The sequence below is a fragment of the Protomyctophum bolini genome (assembly GCF_963924005.1).
Source record: "Protomyctophum bolini genome assembly, chromosome: 10".
Classification (NCBI taxonomy): Eukaryota; Metazoa; Chordata; class Actinopteri; order Myctophiformes; family Myctophidae; genus Protomyctophum; species Protomyctophum bolini.
This window is the reverse complement of record NC_137871.1, coordinates 31,259,504-31,275,062: the sequence shown is the minus strand read 5'-3', so window position 1 is coordinate 31,275,062 and position 15,559 is coordinate 31,259,504. Positions and strand designations below refer to the sequence as shown.

Genomic DNA, 15,559 nt, shown 5'->3' with positions numbered 1-15,559 from the left:
CTCTAACTAACATGTTAATGCTGTATGTACTGTATGTGTGTTCTTGAATCTTGTGCGTGTCAAGAGTGTCTGTTTTACAATAAGCGAGATCAAGCATTAACATGTACTGTACGTGTGTTTGCTGGTCGGAAGAGTCCCAATAAACCTAGCGGTGTTGAAATTCAATGAGCAGGCCCTCTTAGACAAACTGAAAAACAAATGGTGGTACGATAAAGGGGATTGCAGTGGCAGCAAGGACGCCGCAAGAAAGGTCAGTCTCCAAACCAGTCCTGTCACCTCACAGCACACCTAAACCCCCTCCCCTCCCCCCACCCACTCCTCCCCAAAGCACATCCCTGATCTGACCCGAGACCAGCACCAAATTCCAGCCCCAGTATCCCTGACATGCTGCGACACTATCACTCCCAGTCCCTGCAGCTCAATAAACGGCTCGGCTCTCTGTCTCTTCACACTGACGACTGTTTAAGTGTTCAGGGCCGTGCCTTGCCCATATAAATAATGCACAATGAGTTGGATAGGTTTATGGAATATGCAGTGATTCACTTGCACTAGTATGAAATGATTCAAACAGTAAGTGGGTCAGAGTGTCTTATTTTCAGTGTTAGCCCAATGATGCATACTATGGTGTCAATCCCCTATATTCAAAGCGCTCGACCCCTGGGAGATGAATGGTGGAATGTCACCACACCTACCTACAGCTCCCAGCGTGTACTGCATGCCTTTTAGTCCAGTCATTATAGGCCAGAATTAGGCTAAACCTAGGACAAATTGCAATAGTAGCAAACTCAACTGATTTTGTATCCTCAATATGTCTTTAGTGAGAGAAAAAAAGTCCCAAGGAATCCCATCATGGGAAATGTGTTTTTTTTCAATGTTTTGTTACCCCTATGACACCTACTTGATTGCTGGCAGGATCACTGACGACACTGTGTTTCAGAGATTGTGACGCGTTCAAATTTTGAGGTAGCTCAAAAGTAAAGATACCATTTGATTCTAGACAACCTCGGGTTTCCAATGAGACCAACCATGTCATGTTACCTCATTGGAAAGGGGGCTACATACCTAATTATTCAAAGTTAAGACGATTTTTTGGGGAGGGAAATATGGCCATCACCATTTTTCAAATGGTCCCTTGGCCTTCTACCTCAATATATGTTAATGGCAATGGGTTACATGGGTACCTACAAGCCTCCCCTATACAGACATACCAAATTTATGTCAAGCCCATGTAGTTTTGTGCAAGAATCATGTAGTGTTTTGCATGCTGTACAAATATGTAATTTCCGCCTATTATAAAAACTGTGTATTTGCCCATTTCTGGGCAATTCTGCCCATTCTAGCCCATGGTATGGTATGGTATGGTATGCCATACCATACCATACCATCATATGATACCATATCATACCATATATGGTATCATACCATACCATATCATATACCATACCATACCATACCATATCATATACCATATCATACGACCATATCATAGTATGATATGGTATATGATATGGTATGGTATGGTATGATATGGTATGGTATGGTATGGTATGATATGGTATGGTATGGTATGGTATGGTATGGTATGATATGGTATGGTATGGTATGGTATGGTATGATATGATATGGTATATGATATGGTATGATATGGTATGATATGATATGGTATGGTATGGTATGATATGGTATGGTATGGTATGGTATGGTGTGGTATGATATGGTATATGATATGGTATGGTATGGTATGGTATGGTATGGTATGGTATGGTATGGTATGGTATGGTATATGATATGGTATGGTATGGTATGGTATGGTATGGTATGGTATGGTATGGTATGATATGGTATGATATGATATGGTATGGTATGGTATGGTATGGTATGGTATGGTATATGGTATGGTATATGGTATGGTATGGTGTATCGTATGATATGATGTGGTATGGTATATGGTATGGTATGATATGGTATGATATGATATGGTATGGTGTGGTATGGTATGGGATATGATATGGTATGATATGGTATGATTATCATACCATACCATACCATACCATATCATATCATACCATATCATATCATACGATACACCATACCATACCATATACCATACCATATACCATACCATACCATACCATACCATACCATACCATACCATACCATACCATACCATACCATATCATATACCATACCATACCATACCATGTCATGTTACCTCATTGGAAAGGGGGCTACATACCTAATTATTCAAAGTTAAGACGATTTTTTGGGGAGGGAAATATGGCCATCACCATTTTTCAAATGGTCCCTTGGCCTTCTACCTCAATATATGTTAATGGCAATGGGTTACATGGGTACCTACAAGCCTCCCCTATACAGACATACCAAATTTATGTCAAGCCCATGTAGTTTTGTGCAAGAATCATGTAGTGTTTTGCATGCTGTACAAATATGTAATTTCCGCCTATTATAAAAACTGTGTATTTGCCCATTTCTGGGCAATTCTGCCCATTCTAGCCCATGGTATGGTATGGTATGGTATGCCATACCATACCATACCATCATATGATACCATATCATACCATATATGGTATCATACCATACCATATCATATACCATACCATACCATACCATATCATATACCATATCATACGACCATATCATAGTATGATATGGTATATGATATGGTATGGTATGGTATGATATGGTATGGTATGGTATGGTATGATATGGTATGGTATGGTATGGTATGGTATGGTATGATATGGTATGGTATGGTATGGTATGGTATGATATGATATGGTATATGATATGGTATGATATGGTATGATATGATATGGTATGGTATGGTATGATATGGTATGGTATGGTATGGTATGGTGTGGTATGATATGGTATATGATATGGTATGGTATGGTATGGTATGGTATGGTATGGTATGGTATGGTATGGTATGGTATATGATATGGTATGGTATGGTATGGTATGGTATGGTATGGTATGGTATGGTATGATATGGTATGATATGATATGGTATGGTATGGTGTGGTATGATATGGTATGGTATGGTATGGTATGGTATGGTATATGATATGGTATGGTATGGTATGGTATGGTATGATATGGTATGGTATGGTATGGTATGGTATGGTATGGTATGGTATATGATATGGTATGGTATGGTATGGTATGGTATGGTATGATATGGTATGGTATGATATGGTATGGTATGGTATATGGTATGGTATGATATGGTATGGTATATGGTATGGTATGGTATATGGTATGGTATGGTATATGGTATGGTATATGGTATGGTATGGTATGGTATGGTATGGTATGGTATATGGTATGGTATATGGTATGGTATGATATGGTATGGTATGGTATATGGTATGGTATGGTATGGTATGGTATGGTATGGTATGGTATGGTATATGGTATGGTATGGTATGGTATGGTATGGTATGGTATATGGTATGGTATGATATGGTATGGTATGGTATGGTATGGTATGGTATGGTATATGGTATGGTATGATATGGTATGGTATGGTATGGTATGGTATGGTATGATATGGTATGGTATGATATGGTATGGTATGGTATGGTATGGTATGGTATATGGTATACCATACCATACCATACCATACCATACCATACCATACCATATCATACCATACCATATCATACCATATCATACCATACCATACCATACCATATCATATCATATCATATACCATACCATACCATACCATACCATACCATACCATATCATATACCATACCACACCATACCATACCATACCATACCATACCATACCATATCATATACGGTACCATATACCATACCATACCATACCAATTCTAGCCCATTTCTGGGCTAATCAAATGTTTTGATTAGTTCTGGCGTGTATGCTAATTGGTGCATATCAAATAAGATAATGTGTGATTTGCATGAGTAAACAGAATAATTCAATGAAGTTGTGATTGACTTTTTTTCTTGTCTTTGTGTGTGTAATCAGCTTGTGAGTTTTTATAGTGATATCTAAAAGTAAAAATTTGAACCCCATTCACCACTATGTTATAACAGGCATTTTTCGATATGAATATATATAGGTCGTTTTCAAAACTTTCCCACGATGGGATTCCTTGGGACTTTTTTTCCCTCACTAAGGACATAATGAGGATACAAAATCAGTTGAGTTTGCTACTATTGCAATTTGTCCTAGGTTTTTTCATATAATGACTGGACTATTTGTTACCCAGGCCGTGCTACTAGTTGGCAGTGACCGGGATCAAACCCAGAACTAAGTGCTCTACCAGCTGACCTAACTCACTTCAAGGAAAAGGCTGCTCGACTCACGGACAGTCTGTAAGGGTTCAGGCGTATGTTGGGTGCCGATTCAGAAAATACGTAGAAGGAGAATAAAATCTGCACTCTCAGTAATAGTCTTTAGGAATCTTTTTTTAATAATGATGTAGGATCCGCAGCAGCAGTCAACTGAGAATGTGGATTTTATTCTCCTGGACCTTCTACCAGCTGACCTACCCAGACACAATCATCCAATAAATGTGACTATAAAAGAACTATACTTGTGCGGTGCCTACAATAATTAATAGCTTTGCGGCCAGAGAGCGATAGATTTAGTCTCAGGAGAGCTCAGTGTGGAGAGAAGCAGACAAAGCCTTATAGGAACACGTTGAGCTGTGACCTTTGCCCTTTGGCCTCTGTAATGTTCCTCTCCCAAGTCTCTCCAGTGTAAATTGGACTGTGTGCATGTCTGGATGCCAAACCCTGTCAGTCAGCCAGCAGGCTTTTAGTCACATCAAGTCCCCCAACCTGCTTGCATCTATTTGTGGTATTTGGTCACAAATGTATTAAAGCAGTATTTCACTTTGGCAGAAAAGTCCATTCGATATTTTGGCTTGAGTTCCTCTGAAGCTGTTTAACGACTAAAACCCTACATACATCGTTGAGCGTGGTATACACACGTTCAAACCTTTTAATCTCCTATCCGAGTGGATCAGATTTGGATTTGGGGTAGTTCAAAACCAAAAAAAGCAAACAGCATTGGGATTGCTTTTACATGTGATCATAGAATTGTGTCAATCAGTAATATAAGTTTGGTTTAAAATAATGTCTTATGTCAATAATGTCTTAACAACACCCCAAAATGATCCCGCTAGACCAAATGTCTTCTACAAGCCCACAACACATTGCAACATGATGCGTTGCGAGCTTGTAGTTTTGATATTTTCACATCAAAATATAATGCTTTATATATTAGAATGTGAATGCAAGCAGAAGTGCTGAAAAGTGCAAATAATATGCTACCAGGGTGAAATACTGTTCATAAAAGGTGGTTTTAATCTCCCAGAAATTACATACAAAGAATATTCCCTGACAGTTATAAACTACAGTAATGACAAATATGCCCACTTCCAAACTTCCACAAGACGATAATTTGAAGAATTTAGGTCGAATCTTTAATGTTCCCATTTCATTGTACAATGTAAATAGACATACAGTAAGTGTAAGTAAATGCAGTTATGATAAGCATTATATCTCCAACTAAGCCACTGATAAATAAACTAACTGAACTCAGGATTTATGTACAGCATGCCACATGCATCCATGTGTCTAATGCATATTGAGCTCAGTGTATTTTACTCTACAACTCCATCACAGACTGTAGGCCTACTGTATTTCAAATTTATGGAAACTTGTGGAGAATTGTGGCAATAGTTAAAGTTTTGCTTTAGTAATATTAGGGAGTAAGTAAATGATGAATGTTTATGTTTAGGTTATGTCAACACAGAGTACAGCATGTTTTTTTTCTGGTGTGTGTGTGTGTGTGTGTGTGTGTGTGTATGCGTGTGTGCGTGTGTTAATTGGCTATTCCAGGATTTTACTGCATATTAGTTCTTCCAATATACAATATGTGTCTGTATGTGAATGTCCTGTGTCACGTTGTGCAGTACAGTATGTGTGAGTGTGATGTGTTGGTGTGTGGACTAGTACACTGTCTGTGTCCTCCTCAACTCCTCCTCCCTCCTCCTCCCCCCACAGGACAAGACCAGCGCTCTGAGCCTGAGCAACGTGGCGGGGGTGTTCTACATCCTGATTGGGGGCCTGGGCCTGGCCATGCTGGTGGCGCTGGTGGAGTTCTGCTACAAGTCCAGGAGCGAGTCTCACCGAATGAAGGTGTCAGCCATTCTGGCCTTTCTCTTGCTCAGCCTTAGGCCCTTTTACATGGGAACGGTGTCCAATTATGCTGGGGTCTGTTTAGATGTGTTTGGGGTTTGAAAACGCAAAGTGAAAACACCTTCCAGAGTGGAAATCTTTGAAACCGCTGTCTCCTCCCGTCTCCATTTAAACGGGAAAAACGGTGAATCCGCAAAACGTGTGATATCAAAGCTCACGTGGGCTCACAACGCTTATGTCTATTAAATTGGTACAGAGCCATAGGCTATAGTTCCTAAAATGAGCAAGTGCTACCTCGCCCTGCGCATCCTACGAATACTAAAATGTAGCGACTTGCGATGGTGAATGTAAACCATGATGTAAACAAAAAGCCTTGGGACTTAGTGTTTTATCTGGAGACCGTTGCCGTCTAAAAGTGGCCATAGACAGTGGTGACAATATAATGACCCCTACACTGAGCTGCAGAGCACTGAAGGACGGAAGTATTATACTTCCTGAATCAGAGACATGATGAAATGCTCTTTATGCACAAAGCAAACATGAGACGAGGACTGATCTTCTCTGTGAGTCTCTGAGTTTTTAATGAGACACCTGATCCATATGCTTATGAGATGGTACCTTATTAGTCCAGTCTCGTCTTTCTTCTGTTTGCGTTTAAAGCAACAACAGAGCAGATCCAATTAGAGAGCTCCATAAATCTCCGGTCCCCCACGCAGTCCAAACCGGTTGGACTGAATCAAGCTGTCTTTGCTGAAATGTAATCCGTTGTAGAAATGAGACGTAGGCGGACCGGGAAATACACAGCACACACGTTTGCGCACACACAATCGCACATGCACACACACACACACACACACACACACACACACACAGAATGAGACTCACAAATCGCATCATTAGCTCCACTTTCAGGCCCACTGGCTTCCGTTGTAATAAATTGAAGAATGAAGTAATAAAAGTGATGAGAGCTCTGTTCCCGTGCCCACACTCCTGCTCTGCTCCGCCTGATGCCAAATGAGGATGCTTGCTGCACTGGAGAGTGACGCTCAGGGCTACATATAAAGACAATGAAAGCCAATGCCCTGCGACTCTCTAGCTCACTTCATATACTCCATCGCATGGCGGTGCTGACAAGAACGGAACTTCAAGATATAAAATAATAGTTCTTGCCGGCAAGCAACACTTAAAACCACAGAGTGTATATTGACTATATGCATACACACCATTTTGGAAAGAACTTGGGCCACTTCCTTACTTACTTCGGTGTTACCAATGATACTTGGGAAGGTTATGTTCCATTCTGGTCAGCACCCTGTGAGCAGCACCCTGACTTTGAGACCCAGTGGGTCAGTTTTGAACATGAGGGCATGGGTCAAGGGATTTAGAAGAAAGCCTTGTTAAAAAGGTAGGTATTTAGTCCTCTCTTGAAGGGGTCAATTGACTGTGGCACTCTCAAGTGTGCGGCGAGGGTATTCCACAGTTCAGGGGCAACTGTGCAGAAGGCCCCGTCACCCATGGTGCGCAGGTTGGCCGTGACGGGGTTGAGGCAGTATGTGTTTGAGGAGTGGAGGGTGCAGGTTGAGGGTTTCAGGGAGACTAATTCCTTGAGGTGGGGGGGGGGGGCATTTCCGTGGATGCATAGATAGGCGAGCAGGGATATCTTGTATTGTGTCCGGAATGCGATGGGGAGCCAGTGGAGTGAGTGGAGGATGGGTATGATGTGCTCTCATTTGTGCACTCTCATCAGGATCCTAGCGGTGCTGTTTTGGATATTCTGGAGCTTTTGAAGGCTCTTGCTAGGGATCCTGATGAGAAGTGCATTGCAGGAGACGAAGGTGTGGACAAGTCCTTGAGTGTGTTCCAAATGGCCCCGTACGGGTGTGTAACTCTGAGAGTGTTCAAATGTAAATTTTTACACTCCGAGATCATTGAAATTAAAAATGTTTGAGAACCACTACGGTGACTACGCACTAAATGGAACAGAGCCTTAATTTGTATCATCGGTAACACCTGAAGGAAGTAGGGAAGTGGCCCGGAAGTTCTGTGTGCATAAAGCCCATTCCTAGCAGCAACACGTACGTGGAGGTGGTGTCATTACAGCTCATCTTTTCAATTAATTTAAGAGGCTATGAGACCGGAGGAGACGCATGTTGCTGAAACATACATTTGATGCTGTCATCTGTGTTCTCGTACAACAGAGAGCCCCGCGGGCGATACAAAGCATACTCCGTTTACTCCTAACCCTAATCGGTGCATTAGTTTTCCCTGCTCCTATGGGGATAAACACACGTCCGTGAGTCAGATCTGAGTGAAATATAGCCGACAGTCAAAATGTAATTTGAACCCTAATGTGTGTGTGTGTGTGTGTGTGTGTGTGTGTGTGTGTGTGTGTTTCGCCTTCTACCAGCTATCCATCAACGACGCCCTGCGTTGCTCCACGCTGACAAGGATGGTGAGCGGCATCGACGGAGGAGGAGGAGGGGGCGGAGAGAACGGACGCATCCTCGCCCACGACTTCCCCCAGAGCGTCCAGACTCTGCCCTCCTGTATGAGCCACACCACCAGCAGCAACATGGGACTGGGCGCCTCTGGCATGTGATCACCACCAGCCATCAGACTCTAGGGGGGTGTGGCGGGGTGGGGGGGGGGGGTGGCTGGGGTGGGTGGGGGGGGGGGGGGAGGCTTTTGGGGGGAGGCGATTGGGTTGCTGTGGGGGGGACCAGGGGAGGGGGAAGCAGGAGACTATTTGACCTCAGAAACATGGCCATGATCCAGTTTGACCCCCTCCACCCTGCCGCCGCCCACCACCACGTCTCTGATTTGTGTAGTACTTGAAGACTTATCCTAACTTGGCTGCAGAGGATCCAGACTTCCACAGAGAAGTGCCAGTCGTCCATCGATCTCCTCGACAACCCTGATAAAGCCCAGTGGCAAAAAGGCTCTCGGCAAGGTCACCTGTAAAGCCAGGTTTGTTAAAGTGGCTGTAAGTGATTCTTTTTGTTAGTTAAAATAGTTCTATATTCAGATAGCAAAGTATAGAGAGAGAGCGAGATCCAATCGCCGTCCCGCCGGAGGTCGGTCGGTAGGTCGGGTATTAAAAAGAAAGACATGCTAGTACAGCAGACTGAATAAGCCCTAACAATAAATCCTAAGCCCCTTACCCCTAACCCTTTGGGGGGAAAAAGGAATGTCGGTCGGCAATTGGATCTCGCCCCTCCTGAAAGTATAGAGTTTTTGTTGAGTAACAGAGGTCTCCCCATTGCTCCTATTCCTATTAGCTTAAACTAAATAATTTAAATTTGTAGCGATGAAACAAACAAACAAAACAAAAGGGTAGGTCAAAGTAAGTTGAGGACTCAAGTCTAACACAATGAATTAAGAGTTACAGTATCTCTCACCTTATTTTGAAAGTCTTCAAAGTGATGGATCTGTTCGATTTCCGTGCTAAAATGCCAACATTATACGCATCAAACCAGGTATACTTAATGAACTGGTGTGGCATAATATTTGACGTCACCACCAAGGTTCTCAGAAAACTACAGTGTTCAAACCTCTGCCATCTTTGCATTTTCATGTCACTGACTTCCATTGACAATGACATTGGATTGTATTAATTTAACTCTGATGAGGGTGCCAAACCAAGTCAACAAGTTACTTTGGGCAGGGAGCAACAAGTAAAGTAATATTACTTTTGAAAAGAGTAACGAGGAATAGTAATAATAATACAACGTTTTTGTAACAAGTTCAACACTGGTGGAATGGAAACAACAGCATTTTGCTTCATGCAAAGTTGGATTAAAGTTATTGTTGCATCAATTACAAACTATAATAATAACTATAATAACTATCTTGTTTGGAATTACCAACGACCGTGTCATTGGTAGGAGACAGGTTTCTCAACTGTCCACAGCTCACCCCTGAGATGCAGAGCGAGTAAACAGAAATGGTGCCATCTTATAATTACCATGTTTTGTTCTTGCTTACTGTAAATCGCTCTTCTAAATGCCTAAATTGTAAATTGTTATAATGAGCATTAGTTAGAACCAATTATATTAAAGATAGAGTGCCATGATTTTTGTACTACGCGTCTATGGAGTTAACATTACTCTAATAGACCTCCAGGTGTGGTTAGAATATTGAAATATGTCTCCATGTTGATGATGGTACATCTGCTTTACTTATGTGATGAAGAAACGTATCATCCTAGGTATGACCGGCCACATCGTTCAGGGTCAGAGGAGCATCCATGACTACCAGAAGACACAGAATGACATGCTGAGACCTCCTTGAAAAGCAACATGTCTCTAAAGATGACACCATTAATACGAAGCCATCCTGATTCTGCAACACTGGTAAAAGTCCAAGAGCAGTGGAAGTATTGACGGTAAGTAATCTCACAGGGATTAGAAATATAACATTCTGTCACAATTTCACTCTCACGTATATAAGCCAGCAAAGGCCTGCATTTTATATAGATAATATACAGACAGACAGACAGACAGATACGTACAGTATATGTGCTTGCAGATTGGTTGTGCACAGGGGGGGCTTGTGTCACTATTGCCAGGATACATAATAGCTGGGGGCGGACTCGTAAAAAACTATTTGGCTTTTGGTGACTCGTTTTTGGCGTGGTGTTATGTATGGGTATAAGGTTTTCAAAAAGCAGACTCAAATATTAGATACGTATAGCTATGGTTGTAAACCAAAATAATTGATCAAATAGATTTTTCAATTCTGTTACAATTTACAATTTAGGCATTTAGCAGTTACTATTGGGTGTGCTAAATAACATACTAAATTTTTAGGAAAAGCAAACAAGCAGAAAGGCATCGTTTTCAAGATGGCGTCCACGGCGGCTACAATGAGCTAAAATGCCTATAAACTGGGATTTAATATGTAAAAAATCATAACACTGATCATGTCCCACAATTTATCCTTTATTGTTTTTTCAGGCAATCGGCTGGGGGGAGGGCGGAGTGTGTATCTGTGTTGGCCAGCATGAGACCTGCTCTATGCAAATTGCCAAATGGCTCACCATGAATTCCAGTAACACCATCAATAACTCCACAGATATTGGGACGCTATCTGTGGATTTTCTTTCTGTCCTCAAGTGGCCGAGTGAACGATATTTGCATACTACTGTACTATTTGTGTGTTGTGGCTTTGGGCAAGAGCCATCCAGAGCACCAATTAAACCATCCATTCCTGGATTATTTGATTATTTTATAAGCATCCATTTCAGCTGTGATATAATATTTGCTTGAATTCATGTTAAGTATAGCCTCATATGGACCTGAAGGCCAGGAGCCTATCTTCTGTTTCCATATTGTGAGGCACCATGATGGACGTGACACTACTAGGTCACAGGGCCTTATACACCCAATCCAACTCTTCAAGCAGGGAGGAATTGGGTACTATTTTTTATGCTTTTGGTATGACTCGGCTGTGGACTCAACCCCAACCTCCTCACTAACGACAAGTCCACTCAGCTGGATTTAATTAATCTTACCACGTCTGGGGGCAGATTCACACTATGGTCCCTGGTGCGCACTCACAGGACCACTGGGCAGATGTTGTGGTAGTGTGAACTGTGAATGCTGCGTGCCGTTCCCGGGAGCGGATCACGCAACCGTTCATGGGACCACACGGAGGTAGTCTTGGGACCGATTGAAGTGTACTCGGATACGGATCGTTGCAATGTGAAAGGATTGAATACAATTGAATGATGTTCTGGTGCGGAACAATCAAGGCCAATGTGAATCATGGCCAGCTGCAGGGACCAGGCAATCGTATTCGGGAACAGTTTGAATCAAACAGACTCTGTGTGAATCTGCACTAAAAGTGGGGTTCCGCAACTCTCTTGATTCCTGGTACAAACAATATTGTCACACCTTTATCAGAGTTGTATGGTTTCCTTATGGTTGTGTTTTATGTTCTTAATCAAAAGCCATTCACAGCAACTGTTGCGTCTGACAGCACCTAGGCAAAGGCACTTTACATTGTGCTGTGTGCAATTATTATGGTACAGTACTTAATTTGTAGTACTAGTTGGACTATTTTATATAGATTTTTAGCTGTGCAGCACTGTTGCCGGTCCCCCTTATATTTGCGTTTCTTCTTCTGTTTGGGAGCCGGGGCCGGCAACATTTTTGCCAGCATTTTGAATTATATCATGTATTTAGAGCATCTGTACACATCGGTTCTCTCAATTACCTCCTTTGTAAAAAAGAAAAAGGGAAAAAAAGGAAATAAAGACATGTCTATGTTGTCTAGATGAACTACAAAAAATGTCTTGATAACTGAACACTTGTTGCTAGTTTGAAGTCTGCCAACATGCATTATACTGTAACAGTATATACTGTAACAATACCCACAATCCCATAGCATTCTGCCCAGCTCTGAACGGGTGCATGTGTTTGGTCCGACAGCAGGCATTAGTCCGACACCTTACCCCAAACTCTAACCTAACCCTAACCTCACAGGGAAGCCACGGGTGAGTCTTAATCGGCCAATGCATGTGTCTTAACCGGCAATGCATGTCGGGAGCCATGCGTGAGTCTTAACCAGCCACGCATGTGTCGGACTGTTAGTATGTCGGACAAACGTATGCACCTGGCCCTAAACAGCCCATTTGCTTGATTGCATGGACTTCTCTCAGTGATTTCTCTCAGTCACATTGGTATTACCCAGTAGCTCAGGAGATAAAGTGGCTGTCTGGGGATCAGAAGGTCCCGGTTTGGACCTCGGTTCCACCAGGCTTCAACTGCTTGCACTCTGAGAAAGCCTCTGCTGGGTTTTAATGCAGAGAAGTAATTTCCCTCCCGGGGCACTATGAAGCCTCCTTTTAACTTTTACCACTCTTCCTTCAGAGGATTTGTGTTATTTTTTGGGGGAGTAATTTCTGAGCATTATGTAGGTCTGTAGGTCATATTTTAATATAGTGAATCGCAAAGTGTCTGCGTTTGATACCGGGCATCGCCAACTATGAGCAGCCCTGCTTTGGTAACAAACAAAGGCATGCGGTGGAATTAGAGACACATGACTTCAAGGTTGAATCATCATTTCGATCTAGGCAGTTCTGCTAATTGACACTCCTGTATTTCTTATTTGTTGTCTTTTTGTATTTTTTCCGTACAATTTTCTATTCCACCTCAAAATGCCTGTCCCGTCCCATCGCTGCACAGAAGCTAGAAGTGTTTTTGGGTGGTTGTTTTCTTTCTTTTTTCTATATATTTTTGCTGTTTTTTGTGATGTTTTGGAATTGAAACCTAAGAATAGTTTGTTGTATTGAATGTTTTTTAATGAACACATCTTAAGACTTTTGTCCACACTTTTACACTTCATCAATAAATAAAGTTTATTATAAATATTAAGATTATCAGTACAGACACGCACAGTACACGCACACACGTATGTAGAGATTTTGTGCATTTAAATTAGGATTATTTCATTTCCATTATTTATTATTATAATGATAAGACTTGCTACAGCAAACAATAAATGTATAGTAGGCTATTTTGATTATTATTAAGACTTAAAATCTCTACAGCAGACAATAAAGTGGATGTGCTTTATCTTCAATGTCTCTGTGTGTATGGTCTTGAAACACATAACTGAAGTCTTGAGTTTTGAATGAAAGCTGTAACGTGGCACTGTCTGCCACACTGAGGTCAAATGTTAAAGGGCCATTTCACCCCTTTTGCAATCAGATCTTATTTTAATGATGTTTAGGACACAAGAAACACTTTCCTGGGGTTTTTATGATTTTAGATTTTTAGATATTGACGCCATGTTCATGAATGTGGTCTCACTTCCTTCCTGGACAAGTAAAGTACAAGTCACAGTCACACCTCCACGCAGCCTCCCCCTCTCCACAAGGAGGGGCAGTGCACCAAAGCATTATGGTCATTGTAGCTCTGATCCATAGCTCTAATTCCGTCGCATTTAGAGCTATGTTACTCTCGACTTCCGGGGCATAAATGCAGACCAGCCTCTCGAAAAAAATAAAAAATAATGTTTTACCTACTCACCAATACAAAGACGGGTTGTGTAATTAGAAAGTGCGTCCACTAAGGAAAGTAGGCTTTCTATTTACACAACCCGTCTTGTATTGGTGAGTAGGTAAAAAAATAAGCGCACAATTTTGTGTCCCTGGTTATATCCACCATTAAAAATAAAAAGATACCTCTTGCAAATTTTCACCATCCCCGTAGACTTCTGCATAGCAGTAGAGTGTGCGGGGAACCATTCATGTTAGGTTGGTAGCACCACCCAGTGGCAACTGCCTAAATTACACATAGGCAATCATTTAAAAAGAAAGGAGCATCCTCTTGACATCTTGTAAGCTCCTATACAGCCCTCTGGTTGTGGTGGATAGGATATCATTAAATATGTAAAGCAGGATTAAGTGCAAGTGGGTGGCTCGCCAAACGATGTTGACCTTGCCCAAGTCAGTGGACGACACAAATTGTGGTCTTAGTTGACACCCATATCCCAGTGCTCTGCGGATTTACAGACGACTCCCGCAGGCAAGGAAAAAGGAAAAAGCTTTGGCTGGGAAATTATCAATTCTCTGGTCTGCTGCACACACCTTGGAGTGATGTTGGTCTGTCAGCCAGAAACTGCAGTGTTCTGTGGAGTGTGAAAACAGAAGGGGTCCTGCAATGAGGTGTATGGAGTTAACATGTGTTTTCATATCAGAGTTGAGGTAGGATTATGACAGAGTTACCGCGTGGGGGTCCCCGGAACATCCAGACCCCCAGGAACGCGCCCAGGGGGCCGGCCCAAGCGAGCATTCCTGCGTTCGAAACGGTCGAGAAAGTTCGAGAGTTACTGTGTTGCAGGTTTCCATGCTCGGACAGACGTGCACACATAGGGACACATATAGCTGCGTAATGGACCAGAGGCACCGCTCAAAAATGTCAGCCACTGAGCAACAGGGAGGGGAAGAGAGAGTATAGGATGCCAAATCATACCTGCAACAACATTGTTATTCAAGTAGAGCTGTGAGGTGCAATTACAAGCCACATAAATAAGAGACATTTATCAGCTCTAAACCAACACAATGAAAGAAACACTCTGCTTGAGATTTTGCGAGGTGTACATAAATAAAGTCGCTTCAGTTGTGCAGGGACTTTTCTAAAAAAAACGAACAGATTATGCTGAGAAAAGCCTGTGGTTCTGTGGTATGCGTGTGATGGAATGGCGTTCTAAGTTGCCAGCAAGAGCTGATAAGGTCACTGCTGCCTCAGTTAACCGCTCCTCTGCGACTAATGATCCGACAGCTGGTTCGGCGCTGTGTGTTCCATCACCTGGGCCAATGAGCCGAGAGTATTCCAGTTTGGAGGAGTTTA

General features: G+C 42.1%; 1 protein-coding gene across 1 annotated transcript in view; it reads left to right on the top strand.

The window, feature by feature from the left end:
- Positions 1 to 8,802, top strand: part of LOC308322401 (glutamate receptor 1-like) — a gene marked incomplete at its 3' end in the record, with an annotated part of 76,604 nt that extends 67,802 nt beyond the window's left edge. The window contains exons 15-16 of the mRNA XM_080773633.1: positions 6,069 to 6,203; positions 8,611 to 8,802. Coding sequence (XP_080629759.1) covers positions 6,069 to 6,203; positions 8,611 to 8,802 — 327 coding nt within the window. The remainder of the gene's footprint in view (positions 1 to 6,068; positions 6,204 to 8,610) is intronic.
- Positions 8,803 to 15,559: the final 6,757 nt, after the last annotated feature.